Below are 25218 nucleotides of genomic sequence, written 5' to 3' on the forward strand. Positions count from 1 at the left end.
CTGTGAACTTGTGTTCAGAGTTGGATCCAATTTGGTGGTGGGTAGTACCCTGCCTGGGGGGCTGCTCTGCAGTTTAAGTTGCTTTGAATGGAGCTAATCCTGATTCAACAGGACTGAAGTTGAAGTTGACCGAACTAGGACATCAGTTGCTTCTGTGCCCTTGATAATATCAACCAGAAGATAAATACTCTAACCACATAATGCTGATTTGCTTACTCTCATCTTCCCCATGATGAGCTTGCCCTCATTCATAAACACCTAAATTCCTGAATAGCTGAATTTCTCCAGGTGCCAGCCTGGAGTTGATTCTGAGAGCTCCACGGTCTCACTGGTGTGGTTACTGTTTCTCAGCTTGTGTGCCCTAAGGGGTCTGAACCAGCAGAGCTAACTCCCGTGGATTTGTGTGCCTGCTCGCCTGGGAAAGTGGATAAAATGACAATAAATAGTTGAGTTGATGATTTCTAGTAAATAAACAAATGAGTATTTTTGTAATGGGCTTGTCTCACTGGATTTTGTTAACTTACCAAAATGTTTTGCCATGACATTTAAAAAGGGGAGGGGGGGGACCACCAAGATTCTGCTTCATGGTAGAAAACTCCATATTGAAAAAAGGTGTTCTGATCTGTTGGTGGATTTTTTTAAGATTAAGTAGTTGGGCTGCTTTATTCTAAAGAACTAGCTCTTAATAACAGGGTTTTATGGGTGGAATGTGTTTGATTAGGTTATTTTTTTTCCCCTGCTCTGTTTCTAGTGTCCTTTCTTGGAGTTCTGTGCAAGTGTCCTTTACAAAATGACTACCAGGAGGACTCTGGGGCTGCATATCCTCTTCCAGCTGTGAAGGTTTCAATGGACTGGCTGAAACTTCGGCCCAGTGTTTTCCAGGAGGCAGTGGTGGATGAAAGACGGTAGTGAGTGTTAATCTTTCTTTTGATACATTTAATTGTATAAAGTAATAATAACTGATGGTACACAAATTAGTAATGGAAAAAGTGATCATAGAACTCATTGTTACAGATGTCAAGATGATAGAAAATGGATGTGCTGCAAAGTTCATAAAACAAAACATGAGACTTGTGGGTTACATGAGAAAATGCACTTTTTAAAATGGTTTGCATGTAACTTTTTTTTAATTAAGGTCAGAGGAATCTACTTTATAGTGTCTGACTTGAGCATAACTACTGAGTGTACCCTTGTTCTAATCTGTTGTAATGATTTCTCAGATTTATTGAGGTAAGTGGCAGGAGAATACTTGCCTTAATTTCATGCATTAAGCCATCTCTTGGGCAGTGCTGGAATCCAGTTTTCCTGGTTCATCATCCAGGAATTAAATTGAATTTAGTTTAGGGGGTCTTTAAATGTCAGCACAGGCATTACTGTTCTGGACTGTTGCTCTGAATTTTCACTTCTGCCTCTAATCCTGTCTTTAAAGTCACCAACTTTTTTCATAGCCCGTTAACTTTTCATGAATTATAGCAAGTCAGTAAAATGTTTCTGCCCTGTAAGATGTTTCTTCAGATTGGAGTGACTGTTACTGACACAGTTGGATGAATATTTTTCCTAGGATGGCCACTGTAAGGAAAACAGTGTGAAACCACCTTGCTTAGCTGACCTTGTGCTGTGTGCCACAGTGGTTTCAGCTCTCTCTTGGCAATGTGTGCTGTAAGATGTGATTCCAGCCAAGACTGACATTTTCTGTAGGTTGGTGTATGGGAGCAGGGCTCCCTATAACCTCAGTTTGCTAAATGAGTGATAAGACTCACTCAAAGGTGTGCAAAACCTAAAGGCCTGGAGCTTTGGGAACTTCAGTTTCAGAGTTCCTGGAGGCAAGATTAAGGAAAATAAGTGTTTACAAGTTGTTTTGAGATGGTAGTAAGTATTCCTGGATGCATATGCTGAAGGCTTTACACCAGTATTTTAATAGGGAAGGTTACTCTTGATATCAAGTAGTCCTTGCAGAGAGGAGATGCAGGCAGTACTTTATGGATTATCAAAATGAATCTTTAGGTGTGAATGTATATTTTGTACGTCCTTCTCCCCATAAATCTGTCAGGCTCTCTTTAAAGAACATGCCTGGCTTTTAAATCTGTAGTGGGAAAACATGTTCTTCTCAGGTACTCATCGTACAAAGGAGTTGTGAAGTGGGCAGCAAGTAGCTGTAAAATGCACAGGTGAACTTGAAGAGAAAGTTAAATACTGCTAAGATTTGTCAAAATGGGCATTAGTTAGTAGCCCCTATATTTGTTGTCTCTAAAAAAATCCAGTGTACTGTCTCTCTTCCCCATGATTTGTAGGATGAGAGTTCCCTTTTTATTTCTCTTGGAAGATGGTAATGAAAGTCATTCTTTGTAAACTACACACACACACACACATATGCCTTTATTGGCCTCTGTTTAATAACTTAATGTCTGTTTTATAATGAAAAGTCTTTCTTACTCTGAATTCCTCTTTAATTGTGCTCTCGATTCAAGAAATAATCTTTATTCCTCTTTAAACTTTCAGTTGTTCCTACTTTATGCTTATCATTTTCTTGTGGATAATTAATCCTGCCTCAAAATGAATGAGCATCTGAAACAGGAAGGAAATGTGTTTACCTAGAAAAGGAGATGAGTCTGAAGGCAAGAACTGAGGACAGAAATGACTGTGTCAATACAGACAAGGCTCTGGGGAGACCTTACCGTGGCCTTTCAATACTTAAAAGGGAGCCTATGAGAAAGATGGGGACAAACTTTTCACCAGAGCCTGTAGCAACAGGATGAGGGGTGATGGTTTTAAACTAAAAGAGGAGACATTCAGACTGGGTATAAGGAAGAAATTGTTTACACTGAGGGTGGTGAAACCCTGGCCCAGGTTACCCAGAGAGGTGGTTGGTAGAAGCCCCATCCCTGGAAACATTCAAGGTCAGGTTGGACGGGGCTCTGAGCAACCTGATGTGAAGATGTCCCTGCTCACTGCAGGGGGGTTGGACTTGGATGGTCTTGAAAGTCCCTTCCCACCCAAACTAGTCTTATGATTCTATGAATACTACTGTGTGCTCTTTGGAAATGAGTTTTCCAAACCTACCCTGTGGTCTAGGTTTTCCCATGTGTCACTGCATCATTCTTTAGAGATCTCTCATTACGTAATCTCATTATTTCAGATGTTGTGCAGGAAGATTGCAGTTTGCTGTAGGTTGCAACATGATTGCACTTTCCCTTTTCTCCTCCTGTTCCTTGTCAGTCATGGGAAGGAGCTTAGTTTAGTGTAGAGAATAAGCATAAACATCATGTTTCCAGTCCCTGCAGCAGCACAGGAAAGCAGCTGACCTCAGGCTTTTGGGTGCATGTTGCATTCTCCTATCCAGGTGCTGGATGATGACTGAAAGCCTTGCTGAGGGAGGGTGGAGATTCCTTTTGCTAACACCAAGCACAGTGGGCACCTTAAAATAGTTTGCCTGTTGCCTTCAAGGACTTCATGCCTGTCAGTAAAGCAGAAGCAGGATGCTTATACTTTTGGGTTGGAGCTTTTAAAAAAAATAGGAGAAAGCAGACTGTTGGTGACAGTTAAATATTAACCATCCAAGCAGTGATTGTTGTGATTTTTGAATTATTTGCTCCAGGGCCTTTGTAAAGAATTTCTAGTTGTTGCTTGTACTGGTATTGCCAGTGCAAGGCAGGGAGACTTCCAGTTAATCTCTAGTTTAATGGTTTTACTCAGTGCAGCCCTCACTTAGACCTTCTTGGTGGCTGTTTCAGTGCTACAGTACAGTGTTAATGTTCACAGAACAGAAGGACTTCTGCTTCTCAACTGATTAATTTACAGTGTCTTTGAGAGCAGTCAGCTTTAGACTGGAAAACATGAACTGCATGCAGGTGCTCTGAACATTTGCTCATGCAATAGGTTTGTCTAGTTAAATTCGTAGTAGGCTTTCTGACTTGCTGGGTAATGAACACTATGCTGCAAGAGCCTGGCTTCCTTGGTTACTTTAAATTGACTTTTAAAAAATGTTAATTTTTTCAAGAACGTGCTCTTTTCTCTGACGCTTGAGAGAAACTTTTCTTGGGAATCAGAAGATTAATGGAAGCTGTGACTGTGTAACAGAGTTCAATGTTTTCTTGGTAAGGTGAATAGTTTCCCTGTTCTGTAGTTTTCACTTACAGTTTGTCTGTTTTCTCGTTTGTAGCATATGGCCCTGGCTGATTTCTCTTCTAAACAGCTTCCAGCCTCATGAAGAAGATCTGTCCAATAATAATGGTAAGGAGGCTTCTAGTCTGTGCTGTAGAGAACTGGGAACAATGCATGATTTTTTTTCTGACGTTGTGGGGAATTGTAGTTGAAGAGCAAATAGGGAACAAGTCTCATTCTAGTATTAGTGCATATAAATACTTTGCTTTTTTGTGCTGAGCAGACTTTGCTCTGTCATTCCTGAGCTCCTCAGATGGCAGGGTGGGACAGTGCAATTAAGTGAATAAAAGGCTTTCCTGTGTATAGTGACCTTGCTGAGGTATCTACATATGATATTGTACTTAATGCATTCATGTTTCCTTACGCTGTTTACTCTCTATTCACCAGCAACCCCCCTTCCAGAAGAATTTGAGTTGCAGGGATTCTTGGCTCTGAGGCCCTCGTTCAGGTGAGTGACAGCTGAAGGAAACTGTACTCTTGTGGATGTCACTGCTCTAATGGACATTGACCTGTTCTCTGCAATATCTTATTTATGAATACTTACTGCTGTATAGATTGGTGTAGGTATCTTTGCAAAAGAGCTGCAGTAGGCAGCGTAGGACTTGAGTCTCCATGGAGTAAATCTTCAGTAAAACTCTGGGGAAAATAATGAGCTTATAATATTGCTTATGCCTTTTTTTGGTTTTGTTCTGTAAACTGAAAGGGGGAAAAAATTAAGTAGTGAGGAAAGGAATACTTCTACATGAAAACTGCTTGGTGTGGTTTTATTTTGCTGGTTTTTATACTGTTTTTTATACTGATTTTAACTGTATCCCTGTACCTAACATCATGCAGAAATGTTGCCAATATTAGATGCATTCACCCAGTATTATTTTTGTGGTTTTTAGTTATCACACAGATAAGCTTTCATCTTTTTGTTGAAAAAAAAAACAACAAAAAAACCCCACAAAACACAAGAAAAACCAAACCAAAAACCAAAACTAAAACCCACACCTCTCTAATGTAGATGCATCTGACCTGAAGAGCATTGCATCTGTAAATCAGACATCCATAACTATTGTGTTTTGAATAGGATCTGGTGAAATTTCACAGCTTAAAATGGAGTAATGCTGACCCAGTTGTATTTCTAAAGAAACATTGCAGAGACTGTCTAATTAATATCATTCCACCTCCTATTTCAATATCAGGAACTTGGATTTTTCCAAAGGCCACCAAGCAATTACAGGGGATAAGGAAGGGCAACAACGTCGGATACGGCAGCAACGTCTGATCTTCACAGGCAAATGGATCGCTGATAACCAGCCGAGGTAATTGCAAGTGGCATCTCTGTGTTTCAGTTGCTGCTGTGAGATTGGGTAACACAGGTGGCCACAGTTGGGCTTTATTTTCCTCACTAGTTGACATGGCAATTAGATAAAATGTGGCTGCAAGGTGCTGAGGGCACTGATAACATGTTCTGTGGGTCAGCATGCCAGTGCTTCACAGAATGACAGCATGTTAGGGATTGGAAGGGACCTCAAAAGATCATCCAGTCCAGTCCCCCTGACAGAGCAGGAACCTAAATGAGATCACACAGGAAGGCGTCCAGGTGGGTTTTGGATGTCTCCAGAGAAGGAGACTTCATAGACTAATGATCATAGGGAATGTATTTGGAGTAAAGCATCATGTTTGATTCCTTTTTAGTGCTACTGCAGCACAGCTATTTGAAGTGGTAGTAGGAGTGTTAGCATGTGAGGTTACATCATGCTAGAGAATGCCCTTAGCTGGGAGATGTGATCTAACATCATCTTGTCACTGGAGGTGAAATGCTGCGTGGTGCATATGTCGACTTTCTGCTTTTATAATTTGAGGAAGTGGGTTACCCTGTGAAAAACTATTCCTATTTGCTTTTTCAATTCCTTTCTGTCTTTTTCAGGTTGATTCAGTGTGAAAATGAGGTAGGAAAGCTGTTGTTTTTGACGGAAATCCCGGAATTATTACTAGAGGACCCTAGTGAAGCCAAAGAGAGTCTCGCCTTGCCAGACACATCTATTGCAGAGCCGCTATCTACAGATGGGAGCCCTGGACTCAAATCAGTTCTGTCCTCTGGCAGAAGCTTGAACAGCAACTGTGACGCAGGAGAAAAACCAATGGTCACGTTCAAAGAGAACATCAAGCCACGGGAAATGAACAGAGAGCAAGGGCGAATCTACCCCCCTAAAGATATAGGTAGAAAACGGGACTATAGCAAAGGAATAGTAGCCAATAAGAACGATGGAAAGAAGGATAACAATAAAAGAAAGAATGAGACCAAGAAGTGCGGCTTGGATAAGATGCAGGAAGCAGGAAAGCAGAACGTGGCAGTTCAGGTAAGCCTTTAGATCAAAGGGATACTGCCTCTTAGCCAGTGCAGTGTTCATGTCGGGGCCATCACTGCTTGTATAGAGTACAGGAGAATTGGGGTCTCACTGTGGGCACTGCAGGTACAGCTAATGCACAAAAAAAATAAAGACATCTATCACAAAGCCCAGATATTAGTGATCGTTGGATCTCTGCTCTTTTCCTTGGTACTGTCTCAATTTGTTGGGGAGAAAAAGATAGGGACCAATGCAAGGTGATTTTGCTATGTTAACTCTCTTAAAAACCAGACTTCTACCTATTGTTCCACAAATTATTCAGGCTGCCAAGGCAGTTGACGTGGCCAGGTCATAGTTGTGCTCTTACCCATGCTGTGGTCTGTTGTGAAGGAGTTGGGGCCTCTGTGTTTTTGATTCAGTGGACTTGTGCATGTTCACTAAATGAAACACATCACAAAAGCACCTTGTTGTTCATGTGCAATAAGACACTCCGTGCTGTGCCTGCAGTCAGGTGGCCCTCTGTGGAAATAAAGCAAGCCACACTGCACTTCAACCATCATTCTGTCCTCAGATGTTTGCTCAGAATTGTTGCTTTTCATATCAGCTGCTCTTTTCTAAGTCATGTTTTTGAGAGGCATGCTTTTCGCCCTGTTTCTATGAACGTTATGTACAAAAATGCTCATCTTGTAAGTAAACAGTGAATTTACTGGTCTGGCTTCCATTGAGTTGTAGTAAATAAGGGTGTAGAGTTTCAGGGTCGATCTGATCTGTACCTGGATAGTTTGGCTGCATCCCAGTCATTCCCTGATGACATGGATAGTGATGGAGGCTATAATTTACCTAAAAAACCTGTCAGTTTTTCTAAGTTTTCCTCTTTACAACTGCTCTGAAGGCCTGTGTAAGTAAGGTCTTGTTTTCCCTAGGCTAGACAAACCAGCTCTTTCTGTCTTACCAGCTTGTGCTGTTAGGATTATTGGATCATTCTTCTTGTTCTCCTCCTCATGATTTGCTGTTAAATGTAATCATTATGAAATGAAAGGTCTGACCTGGCAGTGTTATGCAGTTGGTTTTGCAGGGGGTCCCACCAAGGGGGGGAGGTAAAGGGGAGTAGCCTACAGAAGCCATGTGGCAATCATTCATGAGTTACTGAACAAGAGTCTGGTATCTGAAAAACAACTTAGGTGAGTTAGAACAGCAGGTTTCTTATTTATTTGTTGAACACACCTGGAATGTGGTTGCAGGCCTAAGCACAACTCCCAGTGTCAGTGTTCATGCCCCTGTCTTGCAGAATAAGGACTTGAGGCCAATAAAACCTACCAGATCTTCTAAGAAGTATGTATAGTTTTTTGGATAGGGAAGGTATTTTAATTGTAACCCATCTGATTTATCAGAAATTTGCTTGTCTTAATCTTAAGAGATAACAAACCCAGGAAAAGCTTATTTCAAACCCAGCTGTAGCAGAATCTTATGTTGGTTGCTCTTCATTTCTTACTGAACAGAAATTAATTTTGACTTTTTAGTTCTGTCAGCTGTATTTGTTATGGCAACTATGACAATGAAATCCTTTTGTTTTATATAGTTTACTGGACTTACTTATCCAGACCTACTCCAGAAGATGGGGAAGGTTTGCTTCCCCTTCACTGAGGAGAAACCAGTGTAGGTTTTGCACTGACTCATGTTCTCTTAGTGCTCTGCTTTGGCCTTCCTTGATACTTCAGGCTTTTATCTTCTCCGTAGCTCATTGCCTCCCAAAGCCCAAATGCTGCCAATGGTGCAGCTCCTACTTAGCAAAAATGTTAAGAACGTTTTACAAAAGTAATTAGTCCACAAATAAGTGGAAAATTTCCATGCTCAGACAGGATTGTGACAGTGTGACATAGGATGGATCTCTGTTCTTTAGGGAAAATAACATGAGGAAGGTTTCATGCAGTCTTGCTCAAGGTGTAACCTACTCTTACGAGGTCGCTGTGATGAAATGATGCTTCTCCCAAGCACTGTGTAGAAGCCCTCAGGACCACTGGGGAAGTAAGGATTTGGCAGTACTGGCACTTTTGAGGTTAGGTCTAGTAGAAGAAAGGAAGCAACTGCAATTTGTCTGTCTTGATTAATCAGTTTTAACTATTTAGCTTTTAAAAGTTAACTATAAATCATGTGTGGGGTCTTTTAGAAGCCACCTTTGGAAAGGTGTTATAGCTGCTTTGAGTTTATGGTGGACTACAGCTCATGATTTGAAATCCTGTGGCAGGAAGAGTGTCTTTGAATTCTCCAACTTTGCCATAAAAGAAGGCATAGATCTCAGTTTGGGTTATAAAAATGTTTGGCTCTTTGTGGAGAAGAAAGGAACAGGATGATATAAACTGAACAGACAGAATGTGATGAAGGGCAGAGGTAGGCAGTGAACGGATGTGGCATGAGCAGGGGTTGCATCGTTCATGGTGCTTAGCATCAGCCAGAACCTTGAGGTGGAGTTCCCTCCTGACTTTTGCTAGCAGGAGATCAAAAATACACCCACACCTCCCAGTCTTACAATCTACTTTTTTAATTAAACCCAAAAAATACACTATAGTCCTGTAATCTCTAAATGGGGAAATTCAGGACTATTTGAGAAAGAATTTAAGAAAGCATTTGAATGCATCTACCCATTTACCACTGTATTTTGGCAGAAGAGACCTGCCCTCTAACTCCTTTTAACTCAGCAGCACTAAATGTTGCGATAAACCCCACACAATTGTGGTTTGTTTGGTTTGGATTTTTTTAATTTGGTCCCTGATAAAGCTCATTTCTTTCAATCACCTTTGAGGCTTGGCATCAGGTCTGCTCCTGGGCCCTTTCTGTATTGCCCAGGTTCCATGCTTGCTGTCTTTTTTTTTTCTCCTGCCTGCTCCATCTTGCATTCCAGGCAGTTCTGCCCAGCTGAACAGAAAGGGAAAATAGTCTTCCCCTCTGTCTTCCTCTCCAGGAAGACCCAGACCACAGCAGACTCAGAATCAGGTAAACATTACGTTACATTCTTCTCTCTGCCTTTATCTGGTACAGCTCTATTAACAGAACATACAACAGTTACACAGTAAACTGAAAGGGGTGAAGCACTTCTGCTTTTTTTGTCTTGTATGCTCTCAGTCAAAAGAATTTCCTGGTATGCAGGAGGCTGTGCATGTGCATCACTGTGTGGATTAGGCTGAGAGAGTTCCCTAGGAAGGACGTGGTAGGTTGTTTTTTAAGGTGCTGCAGGTAAGTAGCATGAGTTAGGTTGAAGCAGTGCTCTAGGAGAAGCATAATAGCATCTGAGCTTTTTGTTTTGTTTTTAAGGCACTGCAGGTGAGCAGTGTGGTAAGTTCTTTGTATGGTCTGAGGATGATATTATGTCTACTTCCCACTCTCTTGCTAGAGAAGGAGCCTGTTGCAGTCTGCTGGGTAGATATCCTTAGAGTGCTTTTGTGAGGCAAGGAGTGCCTGAGGAGAGGCAGGGTAACGACCTGCCTGAGGTCAGTGAGGAGAGGGAACTGGGATACTGTGTTCCAAACCTCTCCCAGTTACTTAAGGAAAAGAAAATAATCTCTCAGACAATCTGGGAGTACATTTTTTTTTGCTTGAGACATGATGTGAGTAATTACAGGAGAAGTTGCTAATTTCTTTTTACTTTCTTTTGCACTAGGTGAAGTCCCAGACGGAGATGAGGAAGACTCCGGTGTCTGAAGCCAGGAAAACACCTGTAACTCAGACTCCAAGTCAGGCCAGCAGTTCTCAGTTCATCCCCATTCATCACCCAGGAGCCTTCCCTCCCCTTCCTAGCCGTCCAGGTAATTTGCCTTGTTCTTTTGAAGTGTGATTTACTGTTGACTGCAAAGAACATCCTGTGATAGTGGTTGTTATAGCCTCTGAAGGTAGGAGCTGTTTTAATGAACACACATTCTCATGTTGAGCATCTCACAAAGTAGTAAAGAAGGGGCATAGCAGAGCTGAAACGAGGTTAATAAGATTCCTTATGCTTTGGAATCAAGGTCTGTCATGAAATCTGCCACCTTCCTTCTTGTTTAGTGGGTGTGAGATCAGGGAACTTCACAGTAGGCTGTTTCTGAAGTTAGTCAGAACATGACAAAGTCTTCTGCTAGCTCAGGAGGAAGCATTCTCTGTGCATGGGACTCCATGATGAAAGATCAATCACTGCTTTCTTCTTTAAAGCTCAGTTTCTTTTGTAGTGGTGCTCATGTTTAAAGCTGTAATTTATGTGGTCTTACCTGCTGTTGTGGCTGCATTGTGTGTTTCCATTTTGTTGTGGAGTGCTCCTGTCATACCTTGCTGTCCCTCTTTGCTCACAAAATAGCTGGAAGCTTTATTTTCCCAAAAGCTGTAGTTGCTCAATATAAGACAGAAAGGACATCTTCCCTGTCCCAGAGTCAGCATAAAATCTGACCTCTGCAACACAGAATTAAAGTTTGCCTTCCAAACCTGCCTTTTCAGTGTGAACTCCAGGGAAGAAATTGATCTTGTGGAGATGAGGATTTGTTTGCTTACTGTCTGTCTCTATCGAAATTGATCCTGAGACTGGTGATCCTCTGGGAGGAGTCAGTAGACTAACTGATTGCTTCTGTCCATTGCTCCAGAAGTTTAGTCCCTTGAAATGTGCATTTGAGGGGGAGGGAATTTTGGGGGTAAAGCATAAAAAACCCCAGGATGGTAAAAGAAAAAGGTAGTGGGGGGAAAAAAACAGGAGATTGAGGTGTGAGTGCAGGGGCAGGGAAAATGTGTGACTCTCCCAAATACTGCCTGGAATATTGTGAGAAAACTCGAGAACAAACTCTGAATAACCCTTTGATCACAGCCATGAGAAAGAACATTATGGTGCAGGTATACAAATGATACTTGGTGTTTCCTGTCCTCATGGGCTAAAGGAGCAAAACAGGGGAAAAAAAAAAACCCCAAAACTACAAACAACCAAAACCAAGAAGTCACACTAAATGTTTTCTTTGTTTTGCCAAATTTTCATTAAAGGTGCTTTTTTATCTTTCCCAGGGTTTCCACCTCCAACCTACGTTGTCCCCCCTCCTGTGGCTTTCTCCATGAGCACGGGGTATACCTTCCCAGGTGGTGTTTCTGTCCCAGGAACCTTCCTCCAGCCCACAGCTCACTCGCCTGCAGGAAACCAGGTGCAAGGTGGGAAACAATCCCACATTCCTTACAGCCAGCAACGGCCCTCCGGACCAGGGCCAATGACCCAGGGACCTCAGCAAACGCCACCTCCTTCCCAGCAACCCCTCTCATCTTTACCAGCTCAGGCAACAGCACAGTCCGCAAGCCAGTTACAGGTCCAAGCTCTGGCCCAGCAACAGCAGCAGCAGTCCCCTACGAAAGCTGTGCAGGGCCTGGGGAAGAGCCCACCACACCACTCCGGATTTCAGCAGGTAAACTTGACCAATGCAATGTGCTCAGCTTCGTTTAAATGGCAACATTCCTGGATTACCTGTTAAAAACTGTAGTTAAAGACCGTAGCGTGGAATTTTGATCTGTCAACTTCTTGGGCAAATTTGAAAAATAACTGTAATTAGGGCAGTTAATGACAAAACAAGGGGAAATGGGTTTAAGCTGAAAGAGGGGAGGTTTAGATGAGATATTAGGAAGAAGTTCTTCACTGTGAGGGTGGTCAGACACTGGAACAGGTTGCCCAAGGAAGTTGTAGCTGCTCCTCCCTGGAAGTGTTGAAGGCCAGGTTGGATGAGGCTTTGAGCAACCTGGTCTAGTGGAAGGTGTCCCTGCTGATGGCAGGGGGGTTGGGACTGGATGAGCTTTAAGGTCCCTTCCAACCCAAACCAGTCTGTGATTCTATGAATTTAGTGGGTGTGAACATAACCATCCTCTAAGAGGACAAAATACCTACTGGGATGGATTTTCTGTGTGCTTCTGTTAATAGACAAGATCTGAAGGTGGTATTTTTGATCAGGTATTTTTGTCTAAGACCTTTGTAGTTTTCTTATTTGAGTAATGAACTGTTAAATGTAGTTGCTCAATATAAGACAGAAGGCACATCTTCCCTGTCCCAGGGTCAGCATAAAATCTGACCTGGGAGACACAGAATTAAAGCTTGCCTTCCAAACCTGCCTTCCCAAACCAAGTCTGAACCTTCACCCTCACTCACTCTCCTTTTGGCTAACTAGGTTGCAGTGGCAATTCCCTCACAGCAATAAGTTTTGTGCTCACATCACGTTGGAGGAAATCTCCCTTCTGGCATGTAAGCACTCGATGGTGAGACCCTCCTGGTGTCCTGGGCAGCAAAAGGCTGGCTCAGTACTTTAATAAAAGTGGTTATAAGGTACTGGATTTGAGTAAGGATTATGCTTGGCTATGGGTGTGGAGCTTGACTAAGGAGTACTGAGACTGAATTTTGGGTGAATAACATCACAAATCAAAATGTTTGTGGAATGTCTATAACAAGTGAGCCAGATTGACAATTTGAATGGAGTTAGGCATTCAGTTAATATTAATTGTTCGGACCTGCTGGTGAAATCATGTGTCTTTGCCTCAGTATCCGCAGACAGACTCGTCAAAGCAGCTCTGGAACCCACCTCAAGTCCAAGGCTCACTGGGGAAGATCATGCCCGTCAAGCAGTCCTATTACCTGCAGGCCCAGGACCCTCTCAAATTATTTGAACAGTCATTACAGCCTCCCGTGATGCAACAGCAACCTCTGGAGAAAAAAATGAAGCCTTTCCCAATGGAGCCATATAACCAGAACCCCTCAGAAGTCAAGGTGCCAGAATATTACTGGGACTCTTCCTATGGCATGGCTGACAACAGGGTGATGGCACAACAATCTAACCTGGACCGCAGGGGAAAACGGCAAGGAGTCTTCCGCCCAGAGCAGGATGCTGTCTCCAGGATGACCTTTGAGGTAAAGATCCATGCTGTAAGTGGTGAAAACCAGTGAGGCTCTGGTATTCCTGACAACTCTAGGATAGTTTCCCCACTTCAGGAATTCCCTGTAGGCCCAAGCAGGTCAACGGGAGCCTATTTAGTAGGGAGCTGGTTATTGGTAAATGAGATTCCAGCAAACAGGGTTGGATTTGCCACTTTAGTTGGATGGTTGTATGTGGGATCTGGCTTTTGAAGATTTGGTTTCAAGTAGATGTAAGTCTTGCTCAGTGTAGACGTGACACTGATCTCTGCGCTGTGTCTGTCAGGTCAAGAAATGTGGCAGCTGATAATTTTGGGGAAAATTCTTGTCTGGCAACTGATGAAAACCATAAAAGCCATCCAAATAATTGCAGTTGAATTATTATTCATTAGATGAACTCTTAAGACCCTATATATAGCATTTTGTGTGTCGAGTGGCTGAGGCTGCAGTAGTCAGAGTGAGGCTGGAAATTGAGGATGGTAGGAGCAGTCTTGTCTTGGATTATTTTGTTTGTTTTTCCTGCAAATCCCAGCACACAGTGAGAGCACTGAATGACTTCCTTAGCTCTTGGTGGCACTAATGAGATACTTTGCTTCTGCTCATGCAGTTGTGCTTCATGTTGGTGTTTATAATACTTGGAGTCTTTGCTATTTATGAACAGTCCTGGAGTTGTCCGAGAGTGTTTCTGGTGATGTTTGGAAGGAAACTTAAACAGAGGCCTCTGTAAAGCTTCGGTCAGATACGCCTCTGTAAATGCACTCAGGATTTTCAGAGGGTCAGCTGAGATCACTTGGCTTCTCCTTCAGAGAGAAAAGCCAGACAATATTCAGGAGACTGCCTCTACCCTGATGTCAGCTTGTGGTTTTTAGATGGAGACGGGGTCAAAGCCTTGTTCTCGTCCCTGAAAGGGAAACCTCACCCTGTTGCAAGCGCAGTGCAGTATGGACAGAAGCTGTCCCCATAATGCTTCTGTCTACAGCATCCCTCACAAAATTTTAGATGTCAAGTTTGACCAGCGCTTCACGGGGCTTTTTGGTCCAGTGATCTGGTCAGCTGGGTAGCAGCCATTAGCGGTGGAAAAGAGTCTCCTGGGGTTTAAACTCCACAAATAGAGGAGGGAAGAAGATGCAAATATAATTTTACTTGAAACCTAAATTACCCACGGGTCAGCTGTGGAAGAATAATTGTAAGATTTTGTGTTCCTTGTCCTTGGATGCGAAAACAGGTTCAGTATTTGACGTGGATGCAGTGGGAAGCACAGGCTCCGCTAATTAAAACTGACTGCCCATCATTCAGATGGTGCAGCGCTGCTCCCAGCGTGCCTTAGGCCACGTGGCTCGTTTTGTTTTCTGCTCAGTGATTTCTCTCTGTGTGTTTTCTTGACACACTTCTGCTGCGCTGCTTTCTCACCTCGCACTCCTGCGTGCCACCTTCTGCCTTTCTCTTGCTGTTTTCTCTCGTCCTGCTGTGGCTTCACCTCTCCTCGCCGTCTCTTGCTGTTCCCCTTTCTGCCTTCTGTTGTCTCACTGTGCTCATTTCTGTCACTAGGACCCCAAGAGCTCCCCTCTGCTTCCTCCGGACCTGTTAAAGAGTCTGGCTGCCTTGGAGGAGGAGGAAGAGCTGATTTTCTCTAATCCTCCTGATCTTTACCCAGCTCTGCTGGGGCCTCTCGCCTCTCTTCCTGGACGAAGCCTCTTTGTATGTATTTGATGTAATACTGCTGCTTCTCACTCTTAACTGGCATCTCTTTTCTTCTGTGAAATGATAAGAAATGTGAAATTCCTTTCTCTCCCCTGTCCCTCCTGTCCACTTCCCTGCCTCACCCTTGAGCTAGTCTCCATGTGAGAGCTCAGACCAGCTGAAGGCCCACGGTGTAGCTCTTGAGCCAAATCCAAACCTGCTAATTTGTTCAGAAATCTGAATAACAGTGGGGTGGTTTTTGTAAGTACAGTCCACAGGAGAGACGTTGATGCATCATTTAATACACTCCCTCTTCTGCAGTTGTGTGGGCTTACTAATAAGGGCAAGGGGGAGCACAGATTTAGCTGTGGGAACTCATCAGAACAAGTGTGGCTTATTATTATTATCTACATATAAAAATTACATAAAGACAAGAGGAAACTGCCCTACTAAGTGCAGAAGAGATTGTAAAAGAGCAAGATGATTCTGGAAAAAAAAAAATGTAGGCAACTGGCTAAATAATCAGTATCTCCTGTAGAAATACAGTCTATTTTTTGACAGACTGAGAGAGGTTTCTTCCTACATTTGTGTATTAAAACCTTCCTGGTGCAACAGCTGGAGGGTCTGAGAGCTGCTGAATTTGTAAATTGCCTCTGAAAATGCAGTACAACTTTCTAGTGTGTTTAATAAATACTATTTCAGATCTGTAGCAGTAACAAAGAAGAACTATTTGTGACTCTACTCAAACTATTCCTCACGTATTCTACATGTCATCACAAGGAGCCAGTAGCAAAACAGACACCCATTTCTGTCTCGTGAGATACCTTTGCTAAGAAACTAATAGCTGCTTCTTCAGCAGCTGCCTTTGAAGCTCTTGCAGTTGCTGTCTGCTGACAAATGGAAGGAGATTCTGCTCCGTGCAAGCTGTGTGGATATGCAGAGTGTGAATTTTGTCTGCTTTTTAAAACGTGCTTTCAAAGTAATGAATTGTTGCTTTGAAAAAATCTTAACAAGCTGGGAGCTGCTTGCCAAGGAAATGAGGCTGTTTGTCTGAGGTTCAGAGGATAAAAGCAAAGATATTTCAGATATTGAGACCACGTTAGAGAGAGGGGGACGCCAGTTTAGGTTTTTGTTGTTTGAACAATAAATTACAATAAATTTTAAAACATCTGACATCCTGAGCTGGTGTGAGTGCAGGAGGGCTTTTATTTGGAACCAGACTGCAGCTTTCAGTTTGGATCACACACAGGTTTATTGTGGCTTCACTAACTCTATGGCTCGGCCATCCTGATCCTAAATTTGGTGGTGTTCATTGTCCACCAGCCGAGCTTTATCATTTTGGTTTTGCTTCTGTAATTGATGATCGTTGATCCTATTTCTTCCCTAAATAGGCTTGTTTCAGAGATGCTGTTTTTCCCTCCTTAATCATATTAAGAACTGAAGAGAAAGCTGAGAAATATGCTGGAAATAACAGCTGTATGAGAGGGGGCATAGAGGATGGAAAAGGTCATGGTCCATAGTATCTTAATGTGGAAGCCCAGGGGAGTTTTGGAACCTCTGTTTTAAACACTGGGGGTTTTCTTCCTTCTCTCTACAGTAATTTATAAAGAAAATGAGAGAGCACTAAATTAAACTTGGACTGTTTAACCCAATTTAAAAAAAAAAATCACAACACTTGGCTGCTTTTACTGTTGTAGGAATGTCTGTACAGCAGGGATACTCTCAAAACCAACAAATATTCTGTCAGTCACAACAAGCAAGAGTCTAATCAGGTTTGAAGGAGTCCTCTGATCACTGGGAAGGATCCTGTCTCATTTGTACAATGTTTTACACAACCACAGGGGTGTTTTTGGCAGCAGTCTCCCTCTATATGTATCAGGGTATTACACTTACTATTTGAACAGCTGTTCTGGCAGTGGGGTTTGTCTGAGACTCTCAGCTGTCATGATTGTTGATTTTTAGATATTAATTACATTTAGTGAGGAAACTACTGATTTTTGGCATTTGTTAGTTTGCTCCCCCCCGTCCTCCAAGGTGGTTGGAGCTAAAATACAAGGAAGGTTTTAAATGTGACCAAAACCACCTTGGCAGTTTCTGATCTCATACTTCCCTCCTTCTCACTGCACTGAACGCTAACTGCTCTTTTCCCCTTTTTGGTGTCTGAAGAAATCCCTGCTGGAAAAACCATCAGAATTGATGTCTCAGTCATCATCTTTCCTGTCCCTCAGTGGCTTTTCTCTTAATCAGGTAAGTGAGGACCAGAGTCTGCAGTTCTTTGCTGTTCAAGTTTGCCATTAAACTAAGTAATGTGGTGATATCCTTTAGTTCAAACTCATGGCAAACCTGCAAAAAATCCACGTGCCTAATTTCAGTCTGTATCAGCAAGGTTATCTTTGCTTTTATCAGTTGTCTTCCCACCAAATTCATCCTGGCTGTAGTTCAGCAGAGATACTGTTGAATCTCAGAGTGTGCAGGTTTTTATTCCAGAGCAATGGATTATCCGTTCTCTTCTGAAGAACTGAGCAGGGTCTTGATCCAGTTTTTGTGAGTATTGGGAATGTAAAGGTTTTGTGAAGGCTTTGCAGTCCAGCCAGGAGAAATCTGTCCTGATTCATAGAATCATAGAGTGGTTTGGATTGGAAGGGACCTTAAAGCTCATCCAGTTCCAACCCCCCTGCCAGCAGCAGGGACACCTTCCACTAGACCAGGTCGCTCAAAGCCTCATTCAGAATGTTATGGACTTTGTTAAATAAAATGGTCAAAGATAATGAGGCTGGGGAGTGAAAAAGGAGTTAGGAAAATATTTAGACCTATAAGTGTTTCCTTTGTACAGTCTCAGTGTTTGAAATAAACCCCGTACCTCAACTCTTAACAATCTTTTTCTTCCCCCCACCCCCCCCAGGAAAGATATCCAAACAACAGCATGTTCAATGAGGTGTATGGGAAAAACATGAATACCAGCACAAAAACAGAAGTCACCCCTTCAGTTGCCCATCAGGAGACTTCACTATATTCTCTCTTTGAAGGGACTCCGTGGTCTCCATCCCTTCCAGCCAGCTCAGGTAATCCTGGTAGGATTTTTCTTATAGTGATTTAAGAGGATTTGAGTTAATTCTGAACCTACTGCATGTTAAATGTAACTGGAAATTAAAAAAAAAAAAAAATAACCTGCTTGACAAGATGTCTGAAGGTTTCTGGTTGATTTTCTTTATATATCCTCAGAAACATGAGGGGATTCTTTAATTAATAAAGTGTAAGAACCCACATTTTAATTGAGGTAGTTGAGCAGGATAAAAGTTGTAGGAGGTGTTAAATCCTGAAATGTCTTTACCTTACATTCCTGACAAGCATTTGGGAGTAAGACTTTAACTTCAACATCCATATACTTTCAGTATTTCTGCTTTGGAAAGAGCAGGAAGAATTGGATTTCATAGTGTAGAGATTTGAAAGAGAGAGAAACTATGTGACTGAAGAGTGTGGAGGAAAACATGACAGTGTGGACTTTTTGTTTGTGGTTGTTTTTTTTACTGTTAAGCAGCCTGCAAAGCTTTGTCCTTGGAATTACCCTAAGGGCATAAATGATAACTATTATGTCATGATTCTATTGTCACTAAAAATCCAGACAAGCATGAGAGGAGAAATTAGTTGAATCTAAGAAATGAAATGGATTTTAAATCCATTTAAACATCTGCACTGGATGAGATTTTTGGTTGCACTGGGACTTTTGCAGCCAACCAGGAATAACCATTGTGGGTGAAATGGAAGGAGCTGCGAAGTGCTTTTATTCTAGCAGGGTTATGGCTCATTTGGTCTCAGTTTTCTCTCCCTTCATCTCCTTGTTCAAGACCTCCCTGCTGTGCTGTGTTGTCTTCAGGCATCGTTCCCTCCTGCCTGCAGATAGGAGGGAACTTTCCATGCTTGTGGTTGGTCTGCTCAGTGTTAGGTTCTGATCTCAATTCCTTTAAAACTCATCAAAGTGTAAAACATTCACAGACTTGAGAATTCAAGTTATAAACTTGCAAACTCCTCCAGGTCTAACATTTTGGTTTTTTTATTGGCCTGTCAAGCTTGGGAGACAGAAAATTTTTTTTCTTTTTTTAGTTTGAGAAAAGTTATTGAAGAAATATGGGGAAAACTCTCTTTGGCTAGCCAGGCTTCTTGAGGTTTCCTGGGTTTTGGTTTTCTGGTAAACACTTGTACACATCAAACACAGTAATTCTGCTCTTGTGTAGCACAGAAGAATGTCACTCAGAACTTAACACCCTCATGGAGGGGATAGAAACTGACCTTCAGCATTGGTGAAAACTGGGCAGAATTTGCAGCAGCACTAAGTAATTCAAAATGGGATGGGGAGGTTCCTGCCATTTCTGTTGACCTTTTTCGTCTTGCTTTGTAATCACTAGATCATTCGACACCAGCCAGCCAGTCTCCTCACTCCTCCAACCCCAGCAGCTTGCCAAGCTCCCCTCCAACCCATAACCACAACTCTGTTCCCTTCTCCAACTTCGGACCTATCGGGACTCCAGACAACAGAGACAGGAGAGTCGCAGACCGCTGGAAAACAGATAAGCCAGGCAAGTGCTGGGTCCCAGGCTCGTGTGAAGCCAGCTGGTGGCCTCTGTTTTGGGATGGTTTTGTAACATCCCTTTCAACTTTGTCTTTCTCCCGTTTTAGCAATGGGAGGGTTTGGTCTGGACTATCTCCCAGCAACATCGTCCTCTTCAGAGAGCAGCTGGCACCAGTCCAGTGCTCCCAGTGGCACCTGGGCAGCCCAAGGTCCCCCTGCTATGGAGGACTCCTCAGCTGTGCTTATGGAGAGCCTGAAGGTATGTTAGACTGAAACGGAGCTCAGGAATGGGTGTTCCTCTGTGGGGCTGGAAGATCTGGTGATGAGCTTTAGTGTCAGAGTTCAGTGTCAGAAGCGGGAGGTTTTTCCTGCAGCCTGAGGCAATGTGGGAGGTGTGACCAGTGCTGGAAGATGTCAGAGTTCTCCAGTTCTTGCTGTTCTAGAATATTTTGTGGAACAAGACCAGGCTGGCAGAACTGGAAGAAATTATAACATTTGCTTTGACTAGTCTAAAATGAGTAATCGTTAATGTGGGATGAATTTTTATGGTAATGAGGATTCTGGAGGAGGGTGAGCTCCTTCCAAGGAGCCTCTCTTTAGAAGACCTCTTTGAAGTCTGGATAACTTTCATGATAAGCCAGGTACGAGTGATAAAGAGAAGGGGGAGAATATAGAAAGCTATCTCTGCTTTCTCACCTGTAAGAGGGGGGCTGTCTAAGGCCAAGGAGGTCCTAGTGTTGGTTGTTTGTTTTCAGTCCATCTGGTCCAGTTCCATGATGCACCCTGGACCTTCAGCTCTGGAGCAGCTATTAATGCAGCAGAAGCAGAAGCAGCAACGCGGACAAGGCACCATGAACCCGCCGCATTGAGACAGAGGTGACCACCCTTGCAAATGAAGGCTCCATAAACCATGGCATGTTGGGTTTGCAGGACTGGCCCACACGGTCCTGTGCAGGTGGCAGCCCTCTCTTCTGTTCCTTGCTGTCAGGAGGGCGTAAGTGCTCCACCAACCCACTGAGTGTGCACAAAAACGTCTGCAGTGCAAGAAAACAACATCAGGAACTCTCCCATCCCTGGGCCCTCTGGAAGGAGAGAGGAACTGCTGCTTGTCTCACTCAGTAACCCGGTATCACCGCCTCTCACCTTCTCCATCGTGCATGTCCCCAGCCACATGGGAAGTAAAAGCTGAGAACGAAGGGCAGATGGGAGAAGCCAACGAGAACTTCTCAATCCTTTTCCTCTCTTTGGGGAGATAAAATAGGAATCCATTAATGATTGCTTTGCTGACTGAGAATGTAGTTGAAATTACTCTTAAAACATCTTTATTACTATCTCAGTAGTAAGATCACACTGAATTCTTCCGTACACAGACGTGCTTCGTAGTCAGTGTGTAGCAACGAAAGCCCCGGCTGCTGCTCCGGTCAGAGGTGGTTGGTGGCAAGGTGGGGCTCGATCTCCTGGGCTAGCGAAGGAGTTTCATGAAGGAGAGCCTAGCACTTGACACCACTTACCTTTCACCTAAAGGCTTTGACCAGCCCACGGGTGGATTAGAGACTCCAGCATGAAATGCCCTCCTCTCAGTAGGTGTTTGAGCTGTAATGGGTGATGTGGGGCATTGCAGCACTCTGCTGGACAAGCAAGTTACTGGCTATGGGGTTTTAAATTAATGTTTGATTCCTGTACATTTTACTGTAGCATAGTGGCTAGCCCCACAACAGGCAGGCTAGCCTCTGCATTCACAGCCTGACTCATTTTAATAGCTAGGTAGAAAGCTTTCAATGGTTTTTGTTTTGGTTTGGTTTTTGTTTGGTTTTTTCCTTCTTTTTTTTCTTTCTCTCTCTCCATCCTCCCATCTTCGCTGGACGCTAGTAGATTCATTACCAACCTGCAACATCTTGCAGAAAAATAATCAGGGGTCCAGCAGGGCTGGGTAAAGTCGACAGTCGGCTTGGACAGTGCGGAGTGTCCGCAGCCCCGCAGGCACACATCAGTTCTGCAGAAACCCGTCCCCTCCGCGCCCCCCCGTCCCCAGCTGCAGCCCCAAACTTTCAGTTTCAGAATGAAATTCAAGGCACCCGTGGACACACGTGTGTAACCCACGCACGGAAGAAAAGCATAGTTGCTGTTCATAGGTGAAAAGGTGCAGAAGGGAAATGGAAAAGCCGTTGTATTTGGTATTTATTAGCGGGAAGGAAGACTGGAAGCTTCGGGAAAGAAAAGGACAGCATTTTTGTTAGTTTTCCCAGGGAAGTTACGGAAACAATCGCGATGTCCGTTTGCTGTGTTTAGCAGTAGGGGTTTGTGTGATGATTCAGAGGATCTCTGAGCTGGAGGTCAGCTGCAGAGCAAAGCACATGCAGGAGTCGAAGTGACACTGGAGCCTGGGCAGCCCCAAAGAATACAAAAAGGGAAGACGGAGGAGATGGGATCCCCCTCTGGGGGGTCCGAGCAGCTCCCCCACGATCTCCACCATAGCAACATCACTGTTCTTTGTTGCATTTCAAAGCTGTATTTCCTTTTAAAAAAAACCCAAAAAGTGATGTTTCTACCCAGTGGTAACCTGAAGCGAACCCCTGTGTGCTTCCCTCCAGCCCTCGCGGTTTGTGTGTCGAGCTGTGCACCCAGGCAGCTGCCACATTCCACTCTGGGAACCGTCACTGACTCTTGCACCCCAGACGAGCTAACCAGGTTCACCATCTCGCTCCCGGCACTGCCAGGGTCCCAGCCGCACCCTTCCACTTGTGCATGAGCATCCGGCCTCGGGAATGCCTCCGACTCTGGGCTGGGACTCCCCTCCCGCCCTCCGACACCCCGGGGGGAGCCAGGGAAGGGGCCCCCAACAGAAACTGGTTTGTGTCGTAAGCTTTTTTTGTGTTTTTTGTCTGTCTGTGCAAGAACTGCAGCTGCTGAAATCAGCTTTGCCTTTAATTAAACCATGTTCTCTCCATCCAGGTCTGTGTGTAGCATTTCTTTCCCGGGTAACTCGGCTGCAGACTTTTAAAGATGTGTTATTTTTTCAGGAGAGGTCAGAAGAAGGTTTGAAGTTGATCTTTTTTCTTCTATTTGAAAGAGAACTAAATAAATGGCAGAGATTCTGGCTTGGGCTCGGTGCAGATACTTGGATCGTGGTTTTGTGCTGCCTGTGTGCAGTGTGTCTTAGGTACCCAACCAAAAATCTGGGACAGGAGTAGCTTGCAAAGCTCTCCTTCGTTTGGAGGCTGGAGTTGTTGAACCTGGTAGAGCACAAGCAATAGTATCTGGAGGAGACGGATCCTTCTGCCATTGACCTGCCTCTAAATCAAGACGTTGACTATTTGCAGCCAGTTTCTAAACAGCCAAATGTGTCAATGAAAACTACAGAGATGCTCTGATTTTTTTGAATGACCAATGTTTATTGTATCCAAACAACTCTTCAGAGTAAGTTTCTTTAAATATGAGATGTAAGTTATTGGGAGAGCGAGGTTCTCCAGAACTCATGTGATAGGATCCAAAGTGGGGAAAACGCTGCCCTGAGCCTCTTTGAAGCAAAGCACACCCAAGGCTGTAGGTGGCTGGTTCTATCTACAGCTTGTGTGTTTGGAGGATGGGGCAGTGTAGAGAATTTTAAAATGCCAGAAGGAGCAGCTGGGGAAGGTGAAAGTAGTGCCAGGGGCAGAGGGGGACGGACCTCTTGGACAGAGCAGAGAGCTTCAAAGTTGAGTAGGCTCTTATATAGGGGACAACTTCGCTGCCCTACAACCTGCCGAGATTCCAGGCAGTGTCTTTCCAAGTTACTATCTTCTGATTCCTGAGAAAAAGCTTTGAGGTAACGGCTCCCAGAGCTGAAAAAATGTGTGCAGTTTTATTGGTGGGTGCTTTGAAAGTCACTGTGGTTTCAAAGTGAATTGTCAGCTGGAGCAGGTCGAGGCTGCACAGCGTCTCTTGTTGAAGCTCTTGGGGTTGGCAGTGATGTTTTAAGGAAGTAAATGCTGTTGGAAGTTCAGCCTTTCAGTGTCTGTAGCTCCCTGAACGCCAGTTCCTCTTCTGGATGTGTTGGTGGGGCTGTACATGCGAGTGGCACCAGCCTCTCAGGGGTTTTCCCAGCCGCTGTCTGTAGAAGAGCTTTGCTGAGGGAAGGGTGGGTGGGACAGAGCCACTGCTGGCAAGTCTCTTGGTAAGCAGAGTTTTGAGGACTGAATGTATTCCTGACAGGAAAACAATTACCAACTTTTTAAATCACTCCCTGTTCTAGAGAACAATGCAAAAGGTAAAATAAAAAATAAAGCTTTTAATTCAAAGAGCAATAATATTTTTATAAGTCCATTTTTAAATGCAATAATTAATATGGAAACTTCTTAATTGCAACAGTTGAATTCTTAATGTTTTTCCATGTCCACCACATTAAGCACTTCTGAAATCACATTTCCAGGTCTTTCGTGTTTGACTTCTGAACAAAAGCGGATGGGAAGATGCCAATCTTCCCATTGCACTGTCCTTCTAACCAGTCTTCATTCACTGGAAGAGAAAATGAGACGGTTTTTGTCACCCTAGGGATGTACAGGAGCATTATAACCTCCACGTGCTACAGACAGGCCCGAGAGCACCATTTTCAGGTTTTCTGCTGATAAATAGCTGTGCTCACGCCTGGAGGAGAGAGGAGTGGGGAAGAAAGGGCTGACAGGGAATGAGGTAGAGAGCAAAGTTGTAAGGTCAGAAAGGAATATGCTGCCAAACCTCGGTGAGGAGAGGAGATCAAAATAGGGACCAAGGGGCTCAGAAGCTGCCTTGAATACAAGAGAGGGGAAACCAAGTGAGGGTGTTGAGCGAGGAAATGAGCTGAGATGCCCTGTCCTCTTCAAGATACCAGCTAAAGGGGATTTCACCTGCTGTTCCACATACATCTCAAAAAGTTTTAGGTGTTTTGGCTTTGAAACAATTTCTGATGACTTGGTTTCACTCAGGCTCAGCTGAGGAAGGAAACAGATGCCCTGTGCAGGGTCTGCGCCTCGTTCTTCACCCGCTGTGGGCTCACCTTGGAGCACCACAACCCTGTCCTCCCTCTGCGCTCTGCATGAGCTTGAAAGGATCTAACTCCAACACATGTACTAGATCGTGCTGAGGTTTAGTCTGTATCGAAGCCTCAATTCTTGTAGCAGCACTAAGGATGGATATGAAAGAGGCCTGAGGAGGCTAATGGAGGATTGTATCCTTAAAAAGAAAAGCAGCCAGGGGAGAGGGATGGGAGAAGTAGCATTCTGGGATGTCACTCTGCCTTCGTTTCTGATGTAAGGCGTGGCCCAGCGGCTAAAATGAGGCATCTGCTTCAAAAAATAAACTGTGATCAGTAAAGTTAAGCACAGCTCAAGTGAAACTCTCCCATCTTGGACTGTGTGAGGGAGGGGGTGGCAGAAACAGGGCTGTGATGACAATTTGTTGGAGGAAGGAAGGGGGTGTAACACCCAGACTTGGGTGGGCAGCCCGTGGTAGAGCTGGGGGAGCTCTGCTTGTGTGACAGCACAAGGCAGTTGTGGTGGGAGAAAGCACTTGTGGAAAGCAGTCTTGGAGACTTTAGGTCCTGCTTCTCTTGTGGCTCCAGCTGGAAACCC

General features: G+C 43.9%; 2 protein-coding genes across 5 annotated transcripts in view; one reads left to right on the plus strand and one right to left on the minus strand.

Moving 5' to 3' along the window:
* SMG7 (SMG7 nonsense mediated mRNA decay factor) overlaps nucleotides 1-21300 on the plus strand; it is a 33652-nt gene extending 12352 nt beyond the window's left edge. The window contains exons 9-22 of one of the 4 annotated variants that reach the window (XM_010163797.2): nucleotides 752-908; nucleotides 4160-4230; nucleotides 4549-4609; nucleotides 5349-5468; nucleotides 6077-6509; nucleotides 10153-10297; nucleotides 11511-11899; nucleotides 13018-13383; nucleotides 14935-15084; nucleotides 17233-17313; nucleotides 17969-18128; nucleotides 19470-19640; nucleotides 19741-19892; nucleotides 20389-21300. In XM_010163797.2, coding sequence (XP_010162099.1) covers nucleotides 752-908; nucleotides 4160-4230; nucleotides 4549-4609; nucleotides 5349-5468; nucleotides 6077-6509; nucleotides 10153-10297; nucleotides 11511-11899; nucleotides 13018-13383; nucleotides 14935-15084; nucleotides 17233-17313; nucleotides 17969-18128; nucleotides 19470-19640; nucleotides 19741-19892; nucleotides 20389-20502 — 2570 coding nt within the window. In that variant the 3' untranslated portion in view covers nucleotides 20503-21300. Of the gene's footprint in view, nucleotides 1-751; nucleotides 909-4159; nucleotides 4231-4548; nucleotides 4610-5348; nucleotides 5469-6076; nucleotides 6510-10150; nucleotides 10298-11510; nucleotides 11900-13017; nucleotides 13384-14934; nucleotides 15085-17232; nucleotides 17314-17968; nucleotides 18129-19469; nucleotides 19641-19740; nucleotides 19893-20388 lie in introns of all 4 variants that reach the window. The other 3 variants (XM_010163800.2, XM_010163798.2, XM_010163799.2) reach the window with 3 other exon arrangements.
* A 2729-nt stretch (nucleotides 21301-24029) lies between these two features.
* NCF2 (neutrophil cytosolic factor 2) overlaps nucleotides 24030-25218 on the minus strand; it is a 10048-nt gene continuing 8859 nt past the window's right edge. Inside the window, exon 15 of the mRNA XM_010163801.1 lies at nucleotides 24030-24127. Within this exon, the coding sequence (XP_010162103.1) occupies nucleotides 24030-24127 (98 nt within the window). The remainder of the gene's footprint in view (nucleotides 24128-25218) is intronic.

The sequence above is a fragment of the Antrostomus carolinensis genome, unplaced genomic scaffold (assembly GCF_000700745.2).
Source record: "Antrostomus carolinensis isolate BGI_N321 unplaced genomic scaffold, ASM70074v2 scaffold32922, whole genome shotgun sequence".
Taxonomy (NCBI): domain Eukaryota; kingdom Metazoa; phylum Chordata; class Aves; order Caprimulgiformes; family Caprimulgidae; genus Antrostomus; species Antrostomus carolinensis.